At 43.0% G+C, this 24,120-nt stretch overlaps 1 protein-coding gene across 1 annotated transcript in view; it reads right to left on the bottom strand.

The window, feature by feature from the left end:
• WWC2 (WW and C2 domain containing 2) overlaps positions 1–24,120 on the bottom strand; it is an 851,690-nt gene that overhangs the window by 481,411 nt on the left and 346,159 nt on the right. Inside the window, exon 3 of the mRNA XM_085641882.1 lies at positions 3,193–3,396. Within this exon, the coding sequence (XP_085498008.1) occupies positions 3,193–3,396 (204 nt within the window). The remainder of the gene's footprint in view (positions 1–3,192; positions 3,397–24,120) is intronic.

Here is a 24,120-nt window from a genome sequence, read left to right as displayed (position 1 = left end):
TGTTATTAAGGTTTTGCATTGGGGTGGCCATTGCTTACATGCATATGGCCACATGCAGCCTCAGGAGCCTGTCCTAATATGAAAACGTGTACAGTCCCACCAGACTGAGACAGAATGAACAAGGAAGGAAGACAATATAGGGGGTGGGGCATGTCTTTGTTGTCTTCAATAAGCAACATGAATCAACAATATTGCAACTGACATTCATATATGCAAATAACAGTTCTCACTCGATTAATGGCAACCCTAAAGACAGAGGTGCCAATAGTAACTGCAAAGCATTTACCGTGCACCAACATTACAGAGTTAATAATCAATATTGCAAAAATGAAACACCTAATATTAGCAAACATCTCAAACAAGATAAAATAAGCAAAATGGGACCTCTGGCTGGCTTTCGGTGCCAGTGAGCGTATCCTTTGGGGGCCGCTACTGCACCCCAAAACCTATAATATGTTATCACTAGCCAGGGCTTGTGTAGATGGACTAAAGTACAGGAGATTAATGGAGAGCTTCTGATCTCAAGGTGCAACAAAATTTATAATTGAAGGGCATCAAATGTGAAGTTTGAAAGGTACTTAAAGATTTGGGGTCCCACAAACGCTTTCAAGAAGAAAAGATACAGAAAATGCCAAACAGCAAAAATTATTGGGATGGCACAGCTGCTATGATAGTCCTGGACTTACATCTGAAAAAAAAATTAGATAAGGAGCCTCGATAGGAGTTAAATATGAAATCAAAAGATGCCATTCAAAATCATCTGTCACCCTTGCCACCTTCTCAGGAAACTCTCGCAAAGGCAAACAAATAATGCCCAAGATTCCTTAACTGCTGGGGCAGCTAACTAACCCTCCAAACTAGAAACAAAACATCTATTTCTGTATGGTCTCAAAGAGGTTGCGTACAGAATAGAGTTAGCTGGTAGCTAAGTATATATGACTGCTAAAGATTGAGCCATCATTATGCCTGACTGGCACTCACCACTGCCCATTAGTAAACGCAGAATCTGGATCTATATTGGGATCCACAGACAAGGCAGTGCACTGAAACTCACTGGGCCAAGGTCTGTAATTACCACTGTTGAGACTGATGCTTTGGAGTCTCTTTAGACTCCGCCGATTGTAAAGTTTCCATTGGATTCTTCAATCTTGTCAATAAAAAAATTGAACATTTTTTGCCATTTCTGAGTGATAATAATTATAGAAAAGTATTTGTGTCGCCCTTATAGTCACTCTGCTTCCAGTGCCACAGTGTCCAGGCTCCTTGGAATATTTACAAGAGCTAAAAACCCTACAGGAATGTCAAACACAGCCAAATGCATTCTCAAAAGAAGATTGCCCATGTTGTGCTTCGTATCTAAAGAAGACATTAAGTTTTAGCTATAAAGAGAAAGTTAGACTTTTATAAAGCATGCATAACCAAAATGCATGCCATCTATTAAAATTGAAAAGTTCTCATTTTTGGAGACATGTAAAAAGGATACAGACTTTACTAAATGGGCAGCATAAATGGACCAAGACGGGTTTGGTATTAATGGAGATATAAAGTACATAACCTCGAAGTTATAATGCTAGGCTCAAGTGCCATAGGCGTTTTCTTCAGGAAAGGTAGGTGGTTCAGCCAGATAGCACATCAAAGAGAAACACAACATTTGTGTTGTGTGTCATGGCTTGAACATCAGAACCTCCAATGTTCCAAAACCAAAACAACAAAGGAAATACTCCTTGTCTCCTGCACTTCTCTGTGATCACCAGACTGCAATTTTGGAAGTCTTTCCTTCAACAGTGATACATAGTTGTATGAATGCCTCTCAAGACCAGACTGACTCTGCCAGGTGCTGGAGGACGAATCCCACTAAATCAAATCTATTTATATTAGTGTCTGAGCCAAGAGGATTAACAGTCCTTTGTTTACTCATTGGATGATTAACAACCAGAAATGACATTAGAGGACACCTTGCTGTGATGCAACATGGGAATCGTGGAAGGGTACGCCAGCGCTAGACCTGAAAAGGATCTCGGAAGCTTTTGTATAAGGCCACTTAGGCACCTTATAGCAGACTCTCATAGAATTTGAGCATTTGGATTCCTTTGACTAGGTTATGTTGTCAGTATTCTTTAACATCTGGAGACCACCTCAGGAGGACCTTACCAAACCCACCACCATGAAATTCAGTCACTCACTACGTGCTCAAAGTCTAGAAGGAACAAAACAATATGTCCAGGAGGATGTAAAAAACTGAGGATTTTCTTTTAGTTTCCATGCAGCAATGTTTTTCACTCCATTGAAGCCATGGTCGACAGCTAGCCAGTCACTGAGTACAATTTACCTCAGCAACCCAAGAACGCGTAAATTACAAAATGGGAACTCAAATCCAACCTAGTGGTGCTCGGGGCCAGCTAAAGCAGACACTGGGTATACAGGTAAACCTCTGAGAACTGTAGGGACATGCCTGGTATCTTTTGAAGCTGCAGACAACTGGGAAACTGTTTTTGCAAAAAACATAGTCGTTTTAAAATGGATCTCCATTAGTGGTGCCAGAGGTATCAGCTGCTACTCATGGCCTGTCCTTTGGCATCCCTGGTACAGCCCATGCTGCCTCAGCTCTCCATGTTTACTGAGGCAGCGGCATGGACAGAAAGACACAGGACTTCAGGAGACCTTTCTGCTTTGAATAGTATGCTAAGAGTGGCACAAAGGATCCATCTTTTGACATTATGGAGGGGAGGGGGACAAAGGTGTGGATACCACTTCTACTATAGCATTTTGGAGAATCAATGTCACAGGTTTTGAACAAAACGTAAAAATGTATGTGAGGTGCAACACTCACTCGGCAAATGAACATCCTGCCCCCTTTCCAAGAGGGCAAAAACTGTTCCACCTTGGGCAATTAATTACTTAAGAGGCAGGGCCGTGGCATGGTTGCTTGATCACATAAGGCCTCTTTTTATAATATGTTGCGCAATGACAGAAACACTCTGGCACCTTGTGGAAAGGACACCCAGGAGGCTGGAGGAAGATGGACAAGATGTGTTTGCATTACAACAATTATCACAATAAACCCAAACGACTGTGTTCTCTTTGGGGAACAAGCAGCATAATTCCGCTTTCCTTAACCTTGGTTTCCTCTATGTCCTACTCAATGGACCGTTCATACACTGAAAACCTTTTCTTTGGGTCCTACATACTTACAACTAGTTCGAGAGCTTGATTTCTCTTTGTAGGCGTCGTTGAGGTGCACATACTCGTCCAAGGCCAGAGCCAGTCTCTGTTCTTTCACCTGGTACAGCTCCTTCTGGGTGCTGAGTGCATCTTGAGCCACCATCAGATAGTCTTTCAGCATGAGTTCTTGTTCTTTCCTCCATTGTTTCCGCGGATCTTCTATCTGTGTTGTTTCTAAAAACCCAAAGCAACAATGTCAATGACTGCATAAAAAGGCAACTCTTACAAGATTAGGCGATGACTACTTTTACATACTATATACACAACAGCCAATGCCCTTTACTGATGAAGAGAGAACAACAATCAAGGGAAATTAAAAATCATGCATCCAAGGGTACACAAAAAATAAAAATCGTGATGGGAAGGCAATAGGAAGTACATGAGTTTAATTTTTTTAAAGTCTGAGACATAAAGGAAGACACGCACCATGTTTTAAAATTTTAGTTCCATGAGGGCAACATAACGTAACACAGAATGAGAACAAAAAGCATGAAGATTGTCCAGATGGGAGAGCAAAGGAATCTCACCTTTTTCTTGGGGAAAGCATGATAGAAAAGCCAAAAAGCTGACATCAACGTGATGATCACCAGGTTACATATGGTATGGTATTTTTTTTCTTTTTTTGGGGGCGCACAGCATTGGCAATTTTTGTTTTAAAAAGGCTTGTTGTTGAGGCTAAATGCGTCAGTCACCATATATGTGCTTGTATGTGGCATGATGCTGCAGCAGACATTTTTTTACTGTTAATTTACCGGTCCAAGATGTGAGACCTCTTCCTGGGCTGACAAATTAAAAAATAAAAGGGGGGGGGGTCCTAAATACTAGGGCAACGAAAGATGGGACTGGGAGATTATTAAAATTCCAAGTGCCTTGGGGGAGGGAACCCCTGACCCTTGTAAATATATATGCTCCTAACCAGAACCAAGATGCTTACCTATGCTCCCACCTCCATGACCTTCTTCACTCAGTCACCGCATCGATCGTTCTTGGGGGGGATTTAACTTGGTATGGAGTCTGGGATTGGATCGCACGGCCCGATTCCCTATCAGGCTGGGGCAGTGTTGGCTGCCTTGAAACATGCTATCACAGACCTGGGGTGTTGGAAAGTGGGTTATTGGCAGGGGCAAATATAGGTCTGCCACTGGCAATAAGGCCACTAACACATGATAGGACTCAACATAGGTCTTAGAAAATTATTCCTACGCTCAACCCTTGGTAACGTGGCTGCGAGCAGACAGGCTTAACTTCAAAAACAGGTATATAAAGCATTTAAAAACATTATTTCAGTAAATAATTAAGACACAACACATAATAAAAATCCAACACCAATTTATAAAAATAGGAAATATTTGTTTGTTTAAAATGACACCAAAATGACAAAAATCCAATGTAGGGAACCGGAGATATGAATTTTCAAAGTGTTAATAATATATAGCACTTAGAAGATTATAGCACCATATTGTGCTCGCGATAGACTGGGGCAAAGTCAAAGTGTCCGGCCGGGCGGGATGGAGCCCTGAGCAGCTACAGCTCCCGGCAGGTCCCGGTCTCAGTTTTTACCTTCACACTTAGAAACTTTTCTGGAGCTTTTTCTCACAAGGCCCCTCGAAGCTCCCAACCAGTCCGGATCCGGTGAAGGTTCGCTGGCTTGACTTGTGATGAGGTCCCGGTCAACTTCCCTGGAGCGGACTTAGAAAATATTTCAAGTTTGCTTCAGCGGGTCAACCCAGGAATCCAGGCTGACACGCGATGGAAGGCAGGCGGCTTGGCTCTCGCGGTTGCTCCCGGTCACCTTTTCTAAGAGCGGAATTAGAAACTTTTCATGATCTTTTTCTCGCCGTGTCTCTCGATGCTCCTCATGTAGCCGGATCCGGTGAGGGTTCCCCGGCTTCAGATTTTCTCTAGTCCTGGTAAATCTCTGGAAGTTGATGCAATGGAGTTTTTAGCGGGACAAACCTGGATGGCTTGGCCGGCTTGCGGTTGAAGGCAGGCGGCCTGGCTGGCCCGGTTGAGTCGGTCCCTCTATGGAGCTTTTTTTCAAAGTTGCTCCAAAGTTCCCCAAACTTCTTGAACTTCTTCCTGAAGTTCCTCAAGGGGTCCCAAAGTGTCTCAAACTTACTCCAAGGGACTGGAAGCTCCAAGATGGTCCTTTAAAGTTGAGGACGTCAGTTCCCACAATCCACTGGTACAAAACATTTACAAATACACTGATGGGTGTCCAAGGTGTAGATTTAGTTGGTGATGTTCCAGTTGAGCTCTTTTAACCTGTAGCTTTCAGGGAGTCCACTCTTAAGTTCTTTTTCAGCAAAATAATCCAAAGGGCTGTAGTTTCAGATGGTGGAGTTTTCAGAGGTCAGGCCATAGAAATCTTTGCACAGCAACACTTCTCAGTAAGTATCAAGCAGAAGATATGGAGGGCTCTGCCCCGCTCAGATACTTATTCAAAATTCTCTGGGTCAAGCAGCAGGTCACTCCTGACCAATGGGAGCAGGGTAACTCCTCAAGGCGATGAACACATCCTGCAGAGTGTGGCATTATTTTGTCCCAGAGTGCATCAGATCTTCCAAATCCATAATGGCTGATTTTCCAGCAGAGGGTCAAGACCTGGATAAACACAACCCCCGGGATGGCTTATTTCCCTAGACTCTCCCACTACCATGTGCACATACATTCCTTAAGCCTAGCCCTGACTCTGGGTCAAAAGTGTAAAAGTGTAACTGACACCCAGGCCTCCCCTCTTACCTTTGAAGAGCATGATTTACAACTCCACCCCCTGGCCTGGCATTCGTATGGAACAGCACATTGCCCTCTCAGCAGAGCTGGTAACCCCAGGGGATCTTTATCACCTATTCAAAGCAGCCTGGCTAATCCACTTAACTCTGGCCAATCAGGGCAGACCACTGGAAGGCTGAATTTGGACTTACAAACAAGAAAGTCTTATAACTTCTTGTATGTACACTTTAGGAGAAATTCAACAATATGATATTGTTGGACTTAGCAATACTATTCTGAAAAGTCTTTGAACGGTAGCTCTATCTCTTTCCTATCAGGAGTTATTATTGAATAACTTCCTGCAATGTTAACCTATTGGGCCTGGGATTTGCAATGGGGAAAATGACTTGGGCCAGTTTTCTAACACCAGGACTTATAAAAACATATTTTATAAGTATTTCCCTAATTTCTACAGGACCCCCACCCCCTGTGCAACTAGTTTAATTTGAGCAGCACTTTACCACAATGTGGGGAGTGAAATGTGAAATTTCACTTTACCCAGGCATATAAAAACTCATTTTATAAGGGTGTACCTTATACATATCTGACCCCCCACCCCTGGGATACCCTGGGTGTCCCTAATATGCCACAACATTGTAGGTTGTCCATTTTTAACTGCCCATACCACCAAAGTCGAGTTTGGGCACAATTTACTTTTTAAAAGCAGTCCTGGCACTCAGGGCTGTTTTTAAACTGACCTCAGGCTTTAGCAGTGCACACATGCAAGTGCAGAAAAAGCTGCTGGCCTCTAGACTGCCATGTCCCAGAGCACTGGGGACTTCTAGGTAGTTTCAATCCCCTGCCCTATTATATACCAGGGGCTTATGGGGTAGGTCATGCAAATTAAAGCGGTACCCCGCCATACCATAGTGTACCCTAGTGTATGTTAGGTGTTTTAACTGTATTCTAATGTGTTCCTTTCAGCTTGGCACTGGCTTACCGGTGTCCTTTTATCAGGTCTTCTATCCACAACTGCAGGAACATTTACTACATCTTTTTAACAGCTTCACGGAGGTCTTGGGTCTTACTCCGACTATGGTGGAAGCAGAGATCGTTCTTGTCCCTAAAACCGGGAAGGACCAAGCTCTTCCCCACTCATATCGCCCTATTGCGTTCTTAAATACTGACGCCAAGGATCTACACCAAGATCTTGGCGAACTGGCTTGTACTCCACCTTCCGGGTCTGACCGATCCGGATCAGGTCGGGCTCATCCATCAGCATCAGGGAGCGAACAATAAACGCCGAATAGCCCATATAGTGGAGAAGGTAGAGATCAGTGGCATACCGGCTTGTCAAGTGTCCCTGGATGCTGAGAAAGCCTTCGATTGTGTGGACTGGTGCTTTCTCTGGGAGGTATTGCAGAGGGTGGATCTCTAGGTTGATGGCATCTTATGCACACCACACTACCCACATTCGGTTTAATGGATGGCTCACAGCTCCCACCGTGATTCACCGTGGTACTAGGCAGGGATGTCCATTGTCCCCTCTGCTGTTTGCCCTTGTGGCGGAGCCCTTTGCCATTGCTATTCGACGAAGCCCTGAGATTCGGGGTATCCCTTTTGGGGGATATGATCATAAGGTTTCTCTCTTTGCAGATGATCTCTTGCTTTTTCTCTCTTCTCCGTCTTCCTCCCCTCTGGCTTTAGGCCCGCTTCTGCGGTCTTTCGAAATGGCCTCGGGATTCTGGATAAATCTTGCTAAATCTCATGCTCTCAATCTTACCCTTTCGACCTCAAAGATTCAAGCACTTCAAAGTTTACTCCCCCTTCAGTGGTCGGACAAAGGAATTAGATATCTGGGGTTATATTTGACCCCCTATCTCTCCTCTTGAACATCAGCCAACTGGCCTAGATGTAGGGGGGGGGCGATACGAGAACAACTATCTAGTTGGAGGGGTCTTTCTATCGCATGGCTGGGATGTATTAACGCTATACAAATGTCGATTCTTCCTAAGATTTTATACTTATTTCAATCTCTTCCCACCCCAATACCCCAGGCTGACATCCTCTCGCTCCAGCGAGATTCTACCTCCTTCATATGGGGGCGGTCGTGCCCGCGATTCGATAATAAGATTTTGATGTTGCCTCGGGATCGAGGAGGTCTTGCGTGCCCCAATCTTTTGGAATACTATTGGGCCTGTCATCTTCGGTATATCTCAGAATGGGCGGTTCGCAAGAGCGAGAAACATTGGTTTCATGTGGATCGTGCAGTCTCTTGCAGGCCCCAAGTGGGACTTAGCTTGGCTTTCTCGGGGAGCTCTGCCTCATAGTGCATATATTGCTACCCCTACTAAAACAGTGCTAGAGATATGGGATAAATTGGCGGTCTCTCAGGGCCTGACTACTTTCCCTTCTCCTAATACCCCCATTGCGCATAATCCCGTGTTTCCCCCGCATTGCAACCGCGGGCATTTAGCGCATTTTCTGATGGTGACTGCTGAGTCATTCAAGTCATGTTTCATGAGGACAAAATTCTTTCTTTCGATCAATACAAACGATCCTTCCATCTTACAGAGGGTGCTCGGATGCAGTATTATCAGCTACGCCACTGGCTTCTAGGGCCAGCATATACTCAGGGAGCTACTAGAAAGCTCACCACCTTTGAAACTCTAGTGTGCCAGTTTGATGGGTCACGGGGACTGATCTCTCTTGCAACGCTCACAACAATCCTTACCTCATACCTATTAAAAGCAATGGCACTTGGACTTGGGAGAGGACATAGACCCAGAGAGTTGGGCCCGGTTATGACAGGAAAAACCAAAATGTTATCATAGCACAGTGCAACGCGAATCAGCTTACAAGCTTAAGTCGCATTGGTACTTTACCCCAGTTCTCCTGCATCAGATGCTACAAAATTTCCCTCCGTCTTGCTGGAGATGTCAAGCTGACAGAGGGGACTTTCTCCACATCTGGTGGTCCCGCCCAAGATTGGAAAGGTTTTGGAAAGATATCCTCAGCCATATAAAAGATGTGGTAGGGTTCCCTATTCCTGCTTCCCCGATGATTACACTGCTAGCCATTAGACCCCCGACCTTAACGGCCATGAAGTACTCAGACTGGCGTTTAAAACTACAGATGCTGGGAGCAGCCAGGCAGTCCATAGCCTTATTCTGGAAGAAACCCCACCCTCCTACAGTGGCCACATGGTTCCTCTGCCTATGGCAGGTTCTAGCCCTTGAATTGCTCACTGCACATCTTAAACACACAGATGCTAAGTTTATTCACGTTTGGCAACCACTCATACACCACTTCTCTAGGATGGAGTACTCCAGGTTAGTCCCTCCTAGACTTCGAGCTTTGCAACTGTCTGAAGACGCTTCGCGTCCTTATGTGTGCGGCCTTCGACAGGACACCCCTGAATCACTGTTCCTGTAGGAAAGGACTCCCCTACCCCTCTATCCTAGGTCCCCGGACCCATTCCAGATATAGGACGCTATAAGGATTTGTCCTCATGTTCTCTCACAAGGGTATGGGTCTTGATCTCATTTTCTCCCCTCCTCTTCCCCTTCTTTCCTTCCTTTTTCGTTCTTTCCTTCTCTTTTTCTTCTTTCTCTTCTCTTGTTCAGATTGGGAGATGGGCTCCAGCAGTCGCTCAAGTTGGAGTGTCGAGTGGTTTAACGTATGACCCAGGGAAGCATGTTATGTATTATGTTGGTTTATATGCACTATTTAGTAATGTCGACATGGACAAGTCTCTGTCAGTCTTTAATGAAGTCAGCTGCCTCCAATTGGTTCCGCCTGATATGAGGGAGGGGGGGGGGGTGGAGGGGAATAGTCGGTATCCTCAAGGAGGGTCAGTTGCAAGCTACCTGGTTCATTGCTTAGGATTACCTCCCTTCCTCCGTGATAAGGGTGAGAGAGAAAAGGTATTGTCTCCCTTGGCTTGTTCTACTGCTTTTCCTTTATTTGTAGTGTCTTGGCACTCACATTGAGCGATGAGGGTTTTCTTTAATGCTTTGCTGATGGGGTCACATTCTCTCTATTTGCATGTTAACCTCTTCTTGTTTCAATAAACAAATTCTAAACAAAAATAAAATAAAAGGTGTAATCAGTTTAGGTAGAGCGATTAAGGCAATATTTAGAAAAAATTTTAAGGATCCCCAGTCACTGGTATATTAGTGATGAGATTGATGTTTATTGAGAAAGTAATTTTGAGCACATTTTTGATAATCCTTTAAAGTAAATGAACCAGCCAACAAGTGTGTTGCCCCCTTCTTGGCGCGTAGGCCTGGGTTTTTTTCAAGACAGAAAAGATTTACATATTAAAAATGTGAGTTTTCATATGAATACAATATTCAAACTTGGTCAGTTCAGTCATTGAAAAGCATTGAAGAATTAAAGTAAGGCCATCTGTCTGTTCACGGCCTGTTGATCAACCGATTTCACGAATGGTCAATCACGTATCTCTGCTGTCGATGTTAAGGCACGGTCTTGTTATCAGTCCAGGACGCAAACGGGCGCACAGCCTTACTTTAATTCTTCAATGGTTTTCAATGGTGTTCCTGCTGCAGCTGAAGTGTAATAAGTTCATTAATAATCTTTAAAGTTCCCCAGATGCATTGGAAGCTTGTCTGGTTCTCCATATATAATATGTTTGGCCAATCTGAGATCTTGCTTATAAAGTGCCAGTGCACTGACATACTGTTGACTTAAGTCAGTAGAACAGTCATTACCTCAATGGCGATCATATTTTCTTGCATCCCGTATCAGCTCATGTAGTTAGGGTGTGTACCAGGGATTTATTCTTCCTACAGATTTATTTGGAATTTTCTTTTTACTTGAATTTGGCAACTTTATCAAAGAGTTGATTCAATTTGAATTGAATTTGCAAAGATGGTATCAACATCCTCTGACAGCGAGGTGGATCTTTAGTGCTTCTATGGTTCTTTAAACATTTCTATAGAGAAATATTTCAGATTTCTGATTCTGTAGGAGATTGGTTCGATTGGGACAAAATGCTGCCTGGAAACAGATCGTAAACAGGACTCCCAGGTGATCTGTCCATGCTTATGAGATATACAGCTACAAGGTACAGTGATCAGGGGACATTGCATCTAGGAGATATCTTTGCAATGAGTGTATTTGTGACTGAGTAGCGTGCCTGCATGCATGCTCAGAGAGGGAGACTGTCCAGGAGGAGAAAGCTAGTGATTTGCCAATGTGGGAACAGTCAGAGAGAGCGAAAGACTGATAAGGAGTGAAGCCAGGAATGACCTGCATGCGAAAGGGGTCTCCAGAATGGTTCTGGCTGTGAAACACATCTAGCCTTCTACAGAAATCACGTAACAAGAGAGATCAGCAGGCTACTGAGAGACTGGTGCTTCTGCAGCTGATGAGTACAATCGCTTTATCCACTTGGATGTATACGTCCTCATCGGCTTGGAGGACACAACTGCTGAAGTCATCCACGACATCGAGATCATCACGGAGTATGCCCCTGCCATACTAGTGTCCTGTCTGCACTCGGCCTGGGGACGATTCAACTGCTCAAGACGAGAGCTGCTGGAGTGAGCTTCCACACAAAAAGTGCTGAAGACATAAGGATCTAAGCAAGGCTGCGGCCATGAAAGCTCAGAAGATGCCACCATAGGAGCAGGACCACGCTATGCATGCATCCAGCACTCACCAAACTGCAACTCCCAGAGGAGTGGACTATGAGACTGTGGGTCTTGAGACCTGTGTGTGAACGGGAGACTGAAATACAGGATGAGGCCTGCTTAATGAACTAAGATTTTTTACGAACATCTCCCAAAGTAAATACAAACTAACCTGTATGGAGCTTTTATACCTTAGGGTGATTGATTGAACTGCACCCAGATTAGGTGACAGGGATTATAGATGCTGGGGAACTCCGCTAACAAGGGCTGGGTACTGAAAGGTGTAGTATCTCAAAATCACATATAGGATTTTAAGCCTGTATTGCATTCTCCTATGTCTGCTGCACAGTATTAAGTAAAGTACTTTCTTATATTCAAAACACAGATGCTGGAAAATACATTATTGTTCCGATTTGACTGATCGCTGAGTTCTTGTTCCCCCTGCACTACCTCCCCGAGAAGCCTTTGCCTGCTAGCGGACCTGAAAGACAACTGCAGAAAGGAAGTACACGCCCAGCTTTCAGAACCACAGTAGGAGGGATCCCAGGATGGCTAGTATACTCAACCACCACGGGAGGCCCAGAATCTATTGCTTGCCCTGTGGAGCCCCCCCAACACCAAACGGGATCTGACAACAGGTGAATAAAAGGGTTCACAAACATGAATATGCTTCAATTTCAAGTCATTGGCAAAGGAAATGAGACCGCTCCAAAATTGAATTATTGGAGCTGTGATAGATAGAGGAAACAGAGGTAGTGATTGTCGGCTGCAACGTAGTATTACGAAACATTTGGCTGGTTTCTGTGATACAAGTAAGAAATGCAACAAGAAAATATAAAATGTTAGTAGCTAATTCCAATTACATGAATGGGTTAATCTCTTAATAAAGGAAAATATAAAAAAAAGAAGAATAAAACAAAGCACCATTGTTGGCACACAGTCATTACCTCCTGCACTATCTTACATTTTGCTGACAGCTCTTTTGTAATTGTGACAATTGTGTAAGTTTACGTTCACATTCAGATGAAAACAGAGGGATTGTGAAAGTCCCATTAGAATTCGGTCTCAGAAAAAAAGGGCTCATCTAATTGTGTGGCATTTTAACAACGCTATTAGGCACGCAGATAAAAATACATATGGCGTAAACATGAGCCAAGCATGAAAGTAAGCAGGGCTCTCAGAAATGTACAAAGCCAGTGAGTCTTCATCCTCACATCAACAGCTCAGCTCACCACAGTGCTAATGTAAGAACACTAAGCAACCATTGACACAAGATTTGGCAGCATTTAATGTGCATCTCGGTCCTTACATGACTATGCACACAAAAACACGTGCATGCATCCTTTCCGTTATTCAAGTCCCTACATTAATAAATGGCTTGGACGTTTAAACCGCCATTCCACTCTGTGAAGATTTAATTTGAAGAACGTTTGGAAAATTTGTAACAATCAATCCATATTGTACTGAAAGATACATCGAAACATGTTTCGCATAGCTGTGTGGGGGAACTCACTCTCTCAAAGATGGCTTTTTCTGGTGAGCTTTCTGCTATCTTTAGCATCAACTTAGATGGAAGGTGCCTGTAGTGATTTCAGTCCAGAACAGGGAAACCTTTGGCCTGTAAATTAAAACGGGCTTACTACATTTGGTTAAAGAGGCCAGAGGGAACTCTCACAGATCAGAGGCCTCCAATTAAATGGAAACCGGTGAAAACTCACAAGGAAGAAACATCATTTTCTGTACGCCTGTGGGAATCAGGTGAATGAGGTCATCTGGAGGCATCAGACCTTTCACCAAAGGAGAAACAAGCATTTGCAATGCAATAGGTCTCGCCTTTGGGACCTTCGAGAGATTTAGTAACGCAGCATATTGTGCGACCTCGGAGCTTTCAGGATGCCAAGCTGCTGATGAGCAAACAGTGCCCTGTGATTTTGGACAAATCACTTAAAATACAAGCAGAGATCTCAGTGGTGTGGTGGGGGCGGGCTGAAGGAAGAGACGGCACAGGGCGAGCAGGCAATACAAAAAACAGAAGCGCATTCCCCCCACTAATATAATCTAAATAGGCAATAAGTCCATAAATATAAATATGCCCACAGACCGAGAGAAATAGTTAGATTATTTTTGTTTCATTTTCATTTATTTATCTAAAATGATACTATACATAATAGAAGAATCACTACTAATTAATTACATATAAAACCAAACATTTTAGATTCAATCATGACATAATAAGTGATTTGGAGAACACAATCATATGCCCAACACAAAATACTATAAAATACAATACATATATCAAATTCATACATGTAAAGACCACAGTAAACAACAAGGCACAATACAATATAGCATACATAAAACACAATAGATCAAACAAAAAAGTGGCGACGTGCGTTTCGGAGATCCCAAAATATTTTGCAATGAGCTCCTTCCTCAGGGCGCAATTGACATATGAATCTTAATCACGATGTCCAAATAGTTAGTTAGAAACTAAATGCTAATTTACATGTCGGGCTTCAGGCACCTAAGCACATGATCGGTCTGTGGAGCACAAAAACCAAAATTTTAGAATAATAAGGTAATCCACAACACACAAGAAAAACACTTTTGTTACAAGGATACAATCCCCACAGAAAAATTGAAGATAAGAAAGAACCGTCACCAAAAAATCGTGTGCAATATAGAGTTTATAGTGACATGATAAGAGCAATAAAGCATTCTTTGTTGAAAGAACAAAAAATGTAGAGAAAGAAAAATTAACGAACAAAAGTCATGCTTGAAAAAGTTTCATACTTAGGGTGAGAGAAATATCTCAGCCAGGCTAGTAATTCATTGGTGTGAGCATAGCTAGGACACCTAATGCATCATTAAGAAGCTGGAAACTCAAGCCGGTGGACGCCTAATCAACTTGAAAAGGAATAAAATAAATAAGAAGTCAAAAAAAGTAATACATCCAAAAGTTAAGAACAAAACAATAAAGTACATGCCGCACAAAGTTGCGCAGATATACAGCCGGGTCTATGGTAGGTGCCTATAAGCTCGCAAGTCGATCAGTGTACAGAAGTAGAAGACTCACAAACCTATACAACATTATACAGTTATGTCTAAGAAAAGGGAAATCATCGTTCCGTCCTAGATAACCAGGATTGACTCGTCTCAGACATGTCCCAAATACTAAAGGACATAGTGGAAACTCACCAATAAAAAGCTCCAACAGATTGAAATGGGCTAGTGGATGATATCAGTAGATCAAATAACAATCAAAGTCAAAGGGGCGCAGGGTCCATCGGGCATCATAATCGGCTCTAATACCAAACCCCCAAAACAAAGAGAAGAAACGACACTGTAGGTAGTTGGAATTAGCGAACCTAAGAAAATAAGAGAGACGCCATCAGCAAGTATACTAAGATCTTACCGGTTGTGTCCCCAAGTCGGAATCGTAACACAAGAATCCCCAAGCCGGTATCCTAGAAAGGATACAAAATCCCCAGTTCACCAATTAAAACTCCAGGGGCAAAAATGGACTATTCGGAGATGTGAGAGGATCAAATACAAATTCCGAAGGCGCAGGGTCCCACAGACATAGTTTACGGCTCTGAAATCAAACCACAACGTAAGTAGAAGGAATTAATGAGCCTTAAGATGTTTAAAGAGACACCGTTAGCAAGAGTGCTAAAACCTTACCGCGTACGTCCCCGGACTGTTATACACTGCTACAGCCCTCGGGCCGGTGTCCTGGTGAGAATACAAAGTCCCGCAGTTTACCACCAATAGCTACAGAGTTCGGGTAAAAGTGCACTGCTGAAATACCCGGCAAGAGAGAATCACGTGACCCATGCAGAAAATAGAAAGCGGATCTTAATGGTGCAGGAAATAGAACGAATGAATGGAAAAAGTTCGGCCATATTGGAATAGTAGTATGGTCAAACTATGATACTAAAACCGAACAGAAATACAGAAAGGAATTAGTATTCATATAGCGGTCTAATCGAATAGGACTTCTAATAAAACACGGGCTGGCAAGAGATACAATTCAGATAATAGCGTTCTCCCAAGGCAGAGACTCGTTTAATCCATTATCAAATGTATCGAGAGTGTAAATCCAGAATACCTCTCTTTTGTGCCTCAAGGAGTCAGTATTCCCATCTTTGGGTGGAAAAATGTGTTCCAGAATGGTCCAACGCAAATCTTCCACTGTGTGTCCACATTCCAACCAGTGGGCAACCATCGGGGCTCCAGTGCGGTGATTAAGTATGGCTGACTTATGTTCACTAAATCTCACCCTGAGCTCCCTGCCAGTTTCGCCCACATATCCTTTATGGCAGGGACACAATATGAGATAAATCACATTACTGGTACGACAATTGGTCATCTTCTTCAAAGTGAAAGTGTGTTTGCCCCAAGTGAGGACATGGCCTACAATGGCAAACTCACAAGCATGGCAGTGGCCACATTTGTGTGTTCCCATGATGGGGTTACTTCCAACAATAGATTTCTGAACAAACCTATCTTTTTGTGGCTCTCTTGACTTAACCAGGACGTTTCTCAAATTTTTATTACGGCGAAACGCAAAGATAGGTTTAGGGAGGGTGATTTTATGCGAGTCTGAGTTGAGGATGTGCCACTGTGTATTTATAATTTGACGCACCTTATGATTGATGTTAGAATGGGTGGTAACACATACAATGTTATTTTCTGTGTTGGTCTGTTTGGTATGAAAAAGAGCCCCTCTGTCATAATATTTAGCTCTTTTGTATGAGTCCCTGACAAGCCTGTTAGGGTAACCTCTGTCCAACAGCTTAGCTTTGAGGTGTTCCGCATGAAATTCGAAGTCTTTCATGGAAGTACAGTTCCTGCGGTACCTCAGGAATTGACTAAAAGGGATACTATCCTTTTGACTGCGAGGATGGTAACTGGTGTACTGTAAAAGAGTGTTACGGGCAGTCGGCTTGGTATAGAGAGAAACCTCTATTTTTTGGTCCTTAACTTGTATCCAAATATCCAGAAACTCGATTCTTTCCTTACTGATGTTTGGGCTAAATCTAAGATGTGGATTGCACAGATTAATCCAGAGCATTAATTCTTCAAGTTGCTGTTCTGGGCCTCTCCAAATAAAAAAAATATAATCGATGAAGCGATGCCAACACAAAATGTTCTCACTAAAAGGGGCTACTTCATTGAAGACAAATTTGGTTTCGAAGGATCCCATGAAGATGTTAGCTACATTGGGAGCACAGGCAGCGCCCATGCTTACTCCTTGAATCTGTTTATAGATATTACCCTCAAACTCGAAAAAATTCTCTTTGAGGACAATGGCCAGACACTCCAAAACAAACAGATGATCACAAGTGGCCTCTCCAATCTCTAAGGCTCTCTTTACCGCATTTAGATCCTCCGCTTGAGGGATATTCGTATACAAGGCCTCAATATCCATTGAGACCAGGAAATCAGTGTGGCTGTTAAAAGGGAACCCTTCAATGATGTTGATGAGGTGACCTGTATCTTTGATGAAGCCAGTGAGTTTAGATGCCAACGGTTGGAGGTAAACATCTACATACTTGGAAAGTGGCTCGGTGAGAGACCCAATGGTAGAGACGATAGGTCTAAAAGGCGGTGTGATAGCATTTTTATGGGTCTTGGGGACCCCATATAGGATAGGAATTTTATGGAACGGAACATTAAGATAATCAAATTCCTGTTCGCATATGGAGCATCTATCTACCGCTCTGCTTGTGATTTCTAGGATCTCACTTTTGATTCTCTGTTCCGGAAAAGACCTAACTTTAGTATAGTGTTCTGGGACACTAAGCATGGTTTCAATTTGCATTTTATAAACTGCACTGTCTAACACTACAATGCCACCCCCTTTATCTGCGGGCTTTATAGTGACATCAGTATTATCAGCCAGATGTTTAAGGGCTTGATATTCATCATAATCCAGATTGTATGGAGGTCTCGGAACATGAGTGAGTAGTTGATGAATTTTGTTACTTACCACTCTTTCAAAGATACCTACTTCCGCACCGACCTGGTCAAGGGAAGGCGTGAAGACAGATTTAGGACGCAATCCTGTTTTGTTATCGTTGGCAGTAGGAGATTGCAATTCAAAGTATCTCCTGAGTCTTATTTTCCGAAAAAACGCTTGAATATCAGTATTCAGTTTAAATTGGTCAAGGTAGGTACTAGGGACAAATGAAAGCCCCCGAGAGAGAACTAGCATAGATGATTGATCCAAAGCTGTTGTGGATGGATTAAAGATGGGATGGGCTTAATATGTTACGTCCCTGTAGGTTGGGAGTGAGAACATTCGCCTATTCCTTCCAATATTGTTTCCGTCTAGGGACTCCAATGCAACCTGTAAGGAAGGACCTTAAGAAAGACATTAAAAATGTTCTCACTTTCAACACTGACCCAGAGGAGGGTGAGTCCTCCCCTTGATCATTATGATCCCTTACCATGTGTTGAAGGAAGCCATTGTGTTTATTCTCCTGAAACCCAGTAACAGAAAGTGGATCATTTGGCATGGAGATTAGATGAAAAGAGGGGCCTTGAATTTCCAAAATAAATGTCTAGAAACTTTGCAAAAAATGAAAAATTACAAAGTCTAAGTAAAGTCCGTCCAGATAATCTGAGAAACTACCAGACAGATTGGGCACCAAAGTGATAAAGTTTACATGTAATCTCAAATGCACACAGAAGGAATGAAAGCAGAGTATGTCTTTCCATGAAAATTCTATCCACCAGTAAGCAAGGACAAATAATATGTTGCAATAGCATTTACATTTATTACGATTTTGACTCTGTGGCAAGATTACTTCACTCACAAAGAAAGGATATGTTTTGGATTTCATCATGGCATTAGTATTTCTTCACAGCAGAAGGACATCTGACTTATCCGTGGCTGCTACAATGCGCTCTATGTGCTGACCTCTCTTAAAAAATGTCCTTGGATGTTTAGACCTCCTATGAACACCTGATTTCCTAAATTAGATCAAGTCCATTTGAGTTGGGACAAATATTCTCAGTGCAATATTTAATCTAATGAATCAAATGCCTGCTCCAGGTCGATAAATGCCATGATTAAAGAGCCCTCCTTTCAAGGTTAACTCGCTTTGCTATTAATACATGAGGCATTTTCAAATTGTGCCTATTCTTTCCAAAATACCTGTTCATATGAGAGAATGGTAGCCTGTGACAGAAATTCTCAAAGAGGACTGTGCAAATACTTGCCATTGTACTTCGGAACCGGTTTGCAAGAGCGAGACTGTTAATCAATGTTTGACAGACAATGGGTTATTAATTTGGGAGGGAGTGACCCCCTATTATCTTAAAGAACATAATCTGGTTGGGTTAAACACTGGTAGTTATTGTGCAAAGGGCATGAAATCCCTAGAGAAATACATGTTAAATTCAACCAGTATGAACAATTTTAAAGCAAAAAACACAACACAATAACATTCTCAAGCCAATTTAGAAATTGTGTGATTTAGGTGTTATTTCAAGAAGCCTCCAATGGAGCGGAGGTCAGATACATCAATGGTTTGTCTTAGTTGAAATTGTTACCTTCAGACTTAGACCTTGAGACAGAAGTCAAAATCTTCCAGTGCTGCAAGGTCCATGACTGTGGATGTCTAGGGTTCCTAGACATCAGACACGTTGTAGTTAATGTCCGACTGAAACGGTTGATTTTGGCACCCCCAGCTCTGCACCGGACTGAGTCAGATTTCGTGCCCACTGAGGGTGCTACATTGGTTGGATAGATTTGCAACCTCGGCCTCAGTCCAAGGTTTTACCTTTAGACTTAGGGCCTGATTTAGATCTTGGTGGGTAACATACCACCCGTCAAGGTGGCACAGATCATCTTCTCTGCCTTCACAGCCGGACTGCCACCTGACAAATTAAGAGAGCACCACAGACCCGGTGGAGACAGTGACCTCCGGCCCCTTTGAAGGCACTTAAAGATTGGTGTGGAGCCACCATCTTTTATGGAAACTCGCACCAAACTTTTTTGTTTTTCTGAAAACTCCCAAAGCAATACTTTGTTTCTGAAAAACAAAAAATAATGACCCCCATACTCTGGAAGTATTCTGAGGTGTCAAGGTCAATAATTTCTTTTTATCTGTTTGGGACTGAAAAAAGGACATCAGACCATCTGCTCTCAATAGGGCATGCGATCTGATACCCTTATTCAAACTGCTTCTATTTCATCAGGCCGTCAGAATAAGTTTTCTGTTTGGCTCAAAATAGAGTACGGGGACCAAGGGTTTGATGGACAGGGTGCCCTGTCACATTTGTGACGGAGTATTCTGTTCATCAAACTCTAAATCAGACACTTAGTCACTTTTTGGGAAGTGACAAATCCTCTTGCAAGTCAAGGCTGAAAACCGTAGAGGGACAAAGCTCCACAAGGCCAGATAATAATACCACAAGGTCCTGCTGAGCCTGTTTTCAGTGTGCAAGCTGTTTTCAATGCAGAAAAAGTCTCAGAGGAGAATGAACTTGATCTTCTTGTCCCAGCCCTTCCTGGGCAATCTCTGCACCTTGCATCTGTTCTGCAGAGGGGGAAATGACTAAATCACAGTTTTATCAAACTGCTGGGAATGTTCCTACTGGTCAGTTTTACAGCCAATAGACCCCTGGGTGTGGTTCTGCGCACCAGATCTCTCTCAAACTCTGTTTCCTGCAGGGTACAGCACTGTGTGGTCAGCTGCGCCCTCTTAGAGCCAACAGTCTTTCTCCTTTTAGTGTCCCTGAAGCAGGCAAACAAAAGGCCAATACTGTGACCCTTGGAGAGTAGGTCCAGTCCTTCGGTACCAGCAGGAAATAGCAGCCCTTGAGCAAGTAACCTTCTTCCAGTAAGGGTTGCTTCTTCCAGCAGGGTTTTCGTCTTCAGGTAGTGTCTTCTGAGGTCCAGAAATGTTCTGAGGAGGTGGTTCTACATTTGTCCTGTGCACTAGCCACATACTGGAGAAAATCTGCTGCCAAAGTCAACTATATTCTGCAATTTCACTTTCCTTTTGCAGCACTTCCTCTTTGCCTTACTATAAATTTACCCAGAAAATGGCAGAGCCTTACCTCTTCAGCTACACACAATCCTATTTAGAGGAGGTCTCCTTCAACCTGGAAGTGTCCAAATTGTTTCTCTCCCCCGCTGTAACTAAAGCATGAATATCTTGGAGGGTCCTGGGAACGAATAGGAGAAGCCCTCCCCAGCATCTCCAAGTAAAAAGAGGTAGTGCTAAGGCTGTCCTTTGTTCTGCCAACTGTTATTGTGCACTACCAGAACCCTGCTAAGTAGTCAGTAGTTAACACTCCTGTCCTTCCTGGCCTGAAAGGCAGGCCATCGTCTTCGAGACAAAGTCATTAACTCTCCCAACCATGGATGTTTATTCCATCTCTTGAGGTGAGAAGAATGCCAAACATAATTTTAAACCATTTCTGGAACATATATGCAGGTAGGGTAAAAACATGCTACATCCAACATATAACAGGTGTACATTTACAGGCCCCTGAGTGTCCTAAATAGGGTAAACAGGGAGTTCCAATAACAAATATTTTGGGGGCAAGCACAGGTGCTTTACTTCTGTTTAGCAGTGATAAATGCCAGCAAAACTAAGGAAATAATTGGGGAACGAAAACAATGATGTAATTCCGTACATCTCACTTCTCATTCCTCAATAAGCTTTGGTCACCAACTCCTATGCTTAACAACCAAAACAAGAGGTGGTGTAGTCCTCTTAAAAAGAAGGGGTAAGTACCTCGGTCTCCTCGAGATCTAGAACATACATCATGCCCAATTAGGAATTGTTGCCAGTTGGTTTAAGTACTAGCTGAGGCTTTCGAATGACACCTACACCTGTGTAGAATGACCCAATTGTTGCAGACGAGATGGGAGATTCAGCTACTCAACCAGCAGTGTTGAGCAGACAATGGACTGCGGCTACTCCACAGACTTGGATGTACCACGTGATCACAGAGGCTATGCAATTGCTACTTTAGCTTGGACACTGCCTTGCATGAATTCCTTATCTTGTTCACACTGATGGTTAAGGTTTACAGAGGAGCTGAAGGGAAGAAGATAGTATGCCTCAACAGGCAGGTTCCTGCAACAAATGGACATCTGCATATGCTAAAATGGCAAACTTTACGTAAACCACTAACTTCTCATCTCCAAAAGCAAAATAATATATTCCAGTGGTAATACTACAAACATTTGTCCCTTCACCCCTGATGCCAGTTGCAATATACATCCCAAAAGGGACATTGGGTGAGGGATATGGAAAGAAAGTATGTAATGGTTTCCATGATGCCCGTATTGTCAATTGCTGGCAGACAGCAGGTGCATTCGGCAACCATTCATTGCTTTGCAACCACATGAGCAGAGAGAAACCATTGATTCTTATCTTTCAAACCTCAAGCAAGAGTGAAACATCTGTATGCCAGCCATCTTTATTAAGCGCCCATGGACTCGCAACGTGTGCATTGCGAGTAACAATGACAAATGCATCCTGCAAAGCACTTCGATACTCTGCATTTTTCTTTATTACCCTCCCCAAAGCCTACTACTTTGGCAAGTGCAGGATCTGCAAGGGGAACAAAGTTTAATATATAGGGCACCTTAGTTTTTGCAAAAATAACATTTTTAGGTTTGATTACTCTTCCACAGCTTTTTCTTTTTTACTTTTTAAGAGAGACATCATACCTTTTCAGTAATCTGAAACAATCTAACATATTGAACTTGCATAACAATATGATCATTATGAGAACACATCGAGATGTAGCAAACAAATTGAGAGTGCAATACAGAAGTGGTAATTTTGTAACTGTGTGGCATTACGGCTGTACTTCGCTCTCTGTAAAAAACCTGGGGAATAACTTGTGTCAGTACACTTATTACTGATTATGCTGCAGGCTCTCACTGCAGATTACCACTGTTTATTTAGTGGTGGTAATAGTGAGAATCAGCAGAAAAGGTACAGCATATTTTTACAAATCCCCTGCAATACCTTCTAAATCTGTGGCGGAGTTTGAATCAGTGATTTCAGCTCAGCAATTGACTCAAGTGGATCATGCTGTGTTCAGGCAAAATTCTTTATTTGCGTGGATCCTTAAACCCCAACAGCAAAAATACAACCAGGCCCATCTAATCAATTCATTTCTGTACCTAGAGCACCAACAGTAGGTTTTACTTAGGTCCACATTTCTAGTCGCCCAGAATTCTTCAGTTGGCCTCTATAAGGAGTGACTGGTTTAATCTGAATTTCTGTGATATGGTGTCCTACCACTCTTTTCTCCCTATTCCTAAATGCCATTGTTAATTTTCTTTCTAGTATTCCCACAGGTGCTCCTGCACTGGCTGGTTCAAAGATGCCCATACTGTTGTTCGCGGGCAACGCTCGGTTGATCTCCAAGACACCTAGCGACCTGCAGCGAGCACTGTCACGCTTTGAGGACTTCTGCAGACCGGGGGCCTGAAGATCAATGTTTCAAAAACTAAAGGGTACCGTGGTCCTTAGCGGTGTTCCACTCAAGATGGCAGAAGTGTTTAATTATCTAGGTGTCACCATGTCCTCAACTACGTCGTGGAAACCCCATATAGATACAATGACCCTTAAGTACAGGCAAACCTCTGGAGCAATTCATAGAGAGCACAATAGTTCATTTAGCAAACCAAAAGCATCCGCACTCCAGATATACAACGCAAAAATATTGGGCGCAGCACTATATGCCTCAGAATTATGGGGGTTCTCAAACATCTCCTTCCTAACTAACTCTGAGAATAAAATTTTGAGACGTCTGGCGCACCTTCCCCCCTGTACACCAGCTACACCACTGGTGTACGACATGGGTAGAAAGACAGTATCTAGGAAAATAAGGCTGGCGAAGGCTATGGGCAACACCTGAACTGGTCCACTGCGCAGCTGCCCTAAAGGATGTGATGGATGCAAACTTCTACAATAAAATAAAATGGCTCCAGAAAATGTTAAAACTTTTATTGGCCATAGGAATGAGGGAACTATGGGAAAACGGGTCTCTCCTACCAACTCCATCAACATAGTCATTGAAAAAGAACTACTGGTCCTGGATAACCCATAATGAGCTCCCGAAGGCACAAGGCTCTTCATTGACCGGGAGGTTCTTTGATTTCAAAAGCTGCAGTCTACTTGAACCTTATTGGGATATTATTACCCTGCCACTTGATAGGAAACTCTATTTTCAATTCAGGGTAGGCACACACCCACTAAAATCATTCACCAATAAATGGCCTCAAATGGGGACCCGTTATAACCTGCATGCCAAACCTCAATAGAAACAATAGCACATGTACTGTTTGCCTGCCTACGCCAAAGATGGATCAAACCGCTTTGCAGGCTACTGGGCACACGATGCAGCTCTACAGCGCTAAGAATCTTAAGGTTGGATCCCCGACCCTTGAACGTCTGCTCCATTGCCAAGTTCTTGGCCGATTCTGGCTATTAAAAACTAGGCTTCTCACCCCATAATATACTGAGATTTCACTAATTTGGCT

The sequence above is a fragment of the Triturus cristatus genome, chromosome 2_2, assembly GCF_964204655.1.
Source record: "Triturus cristatus chromosome 2_2, aTriCri1.1, whole genome shotgun sequence".
NCBI classification, from domain to species: domain Eukaryota; kingdom Metazoa; phylum Chordata; class Amphibia; order Caudata; family Salamandridae; genus Triturus; species Triturus cristatus.
The sequence above is the reverse complement of the archived record's forward strand: the minus strand, read 5'-3'. Positions and strand labels throughout refer to the sequence as shown.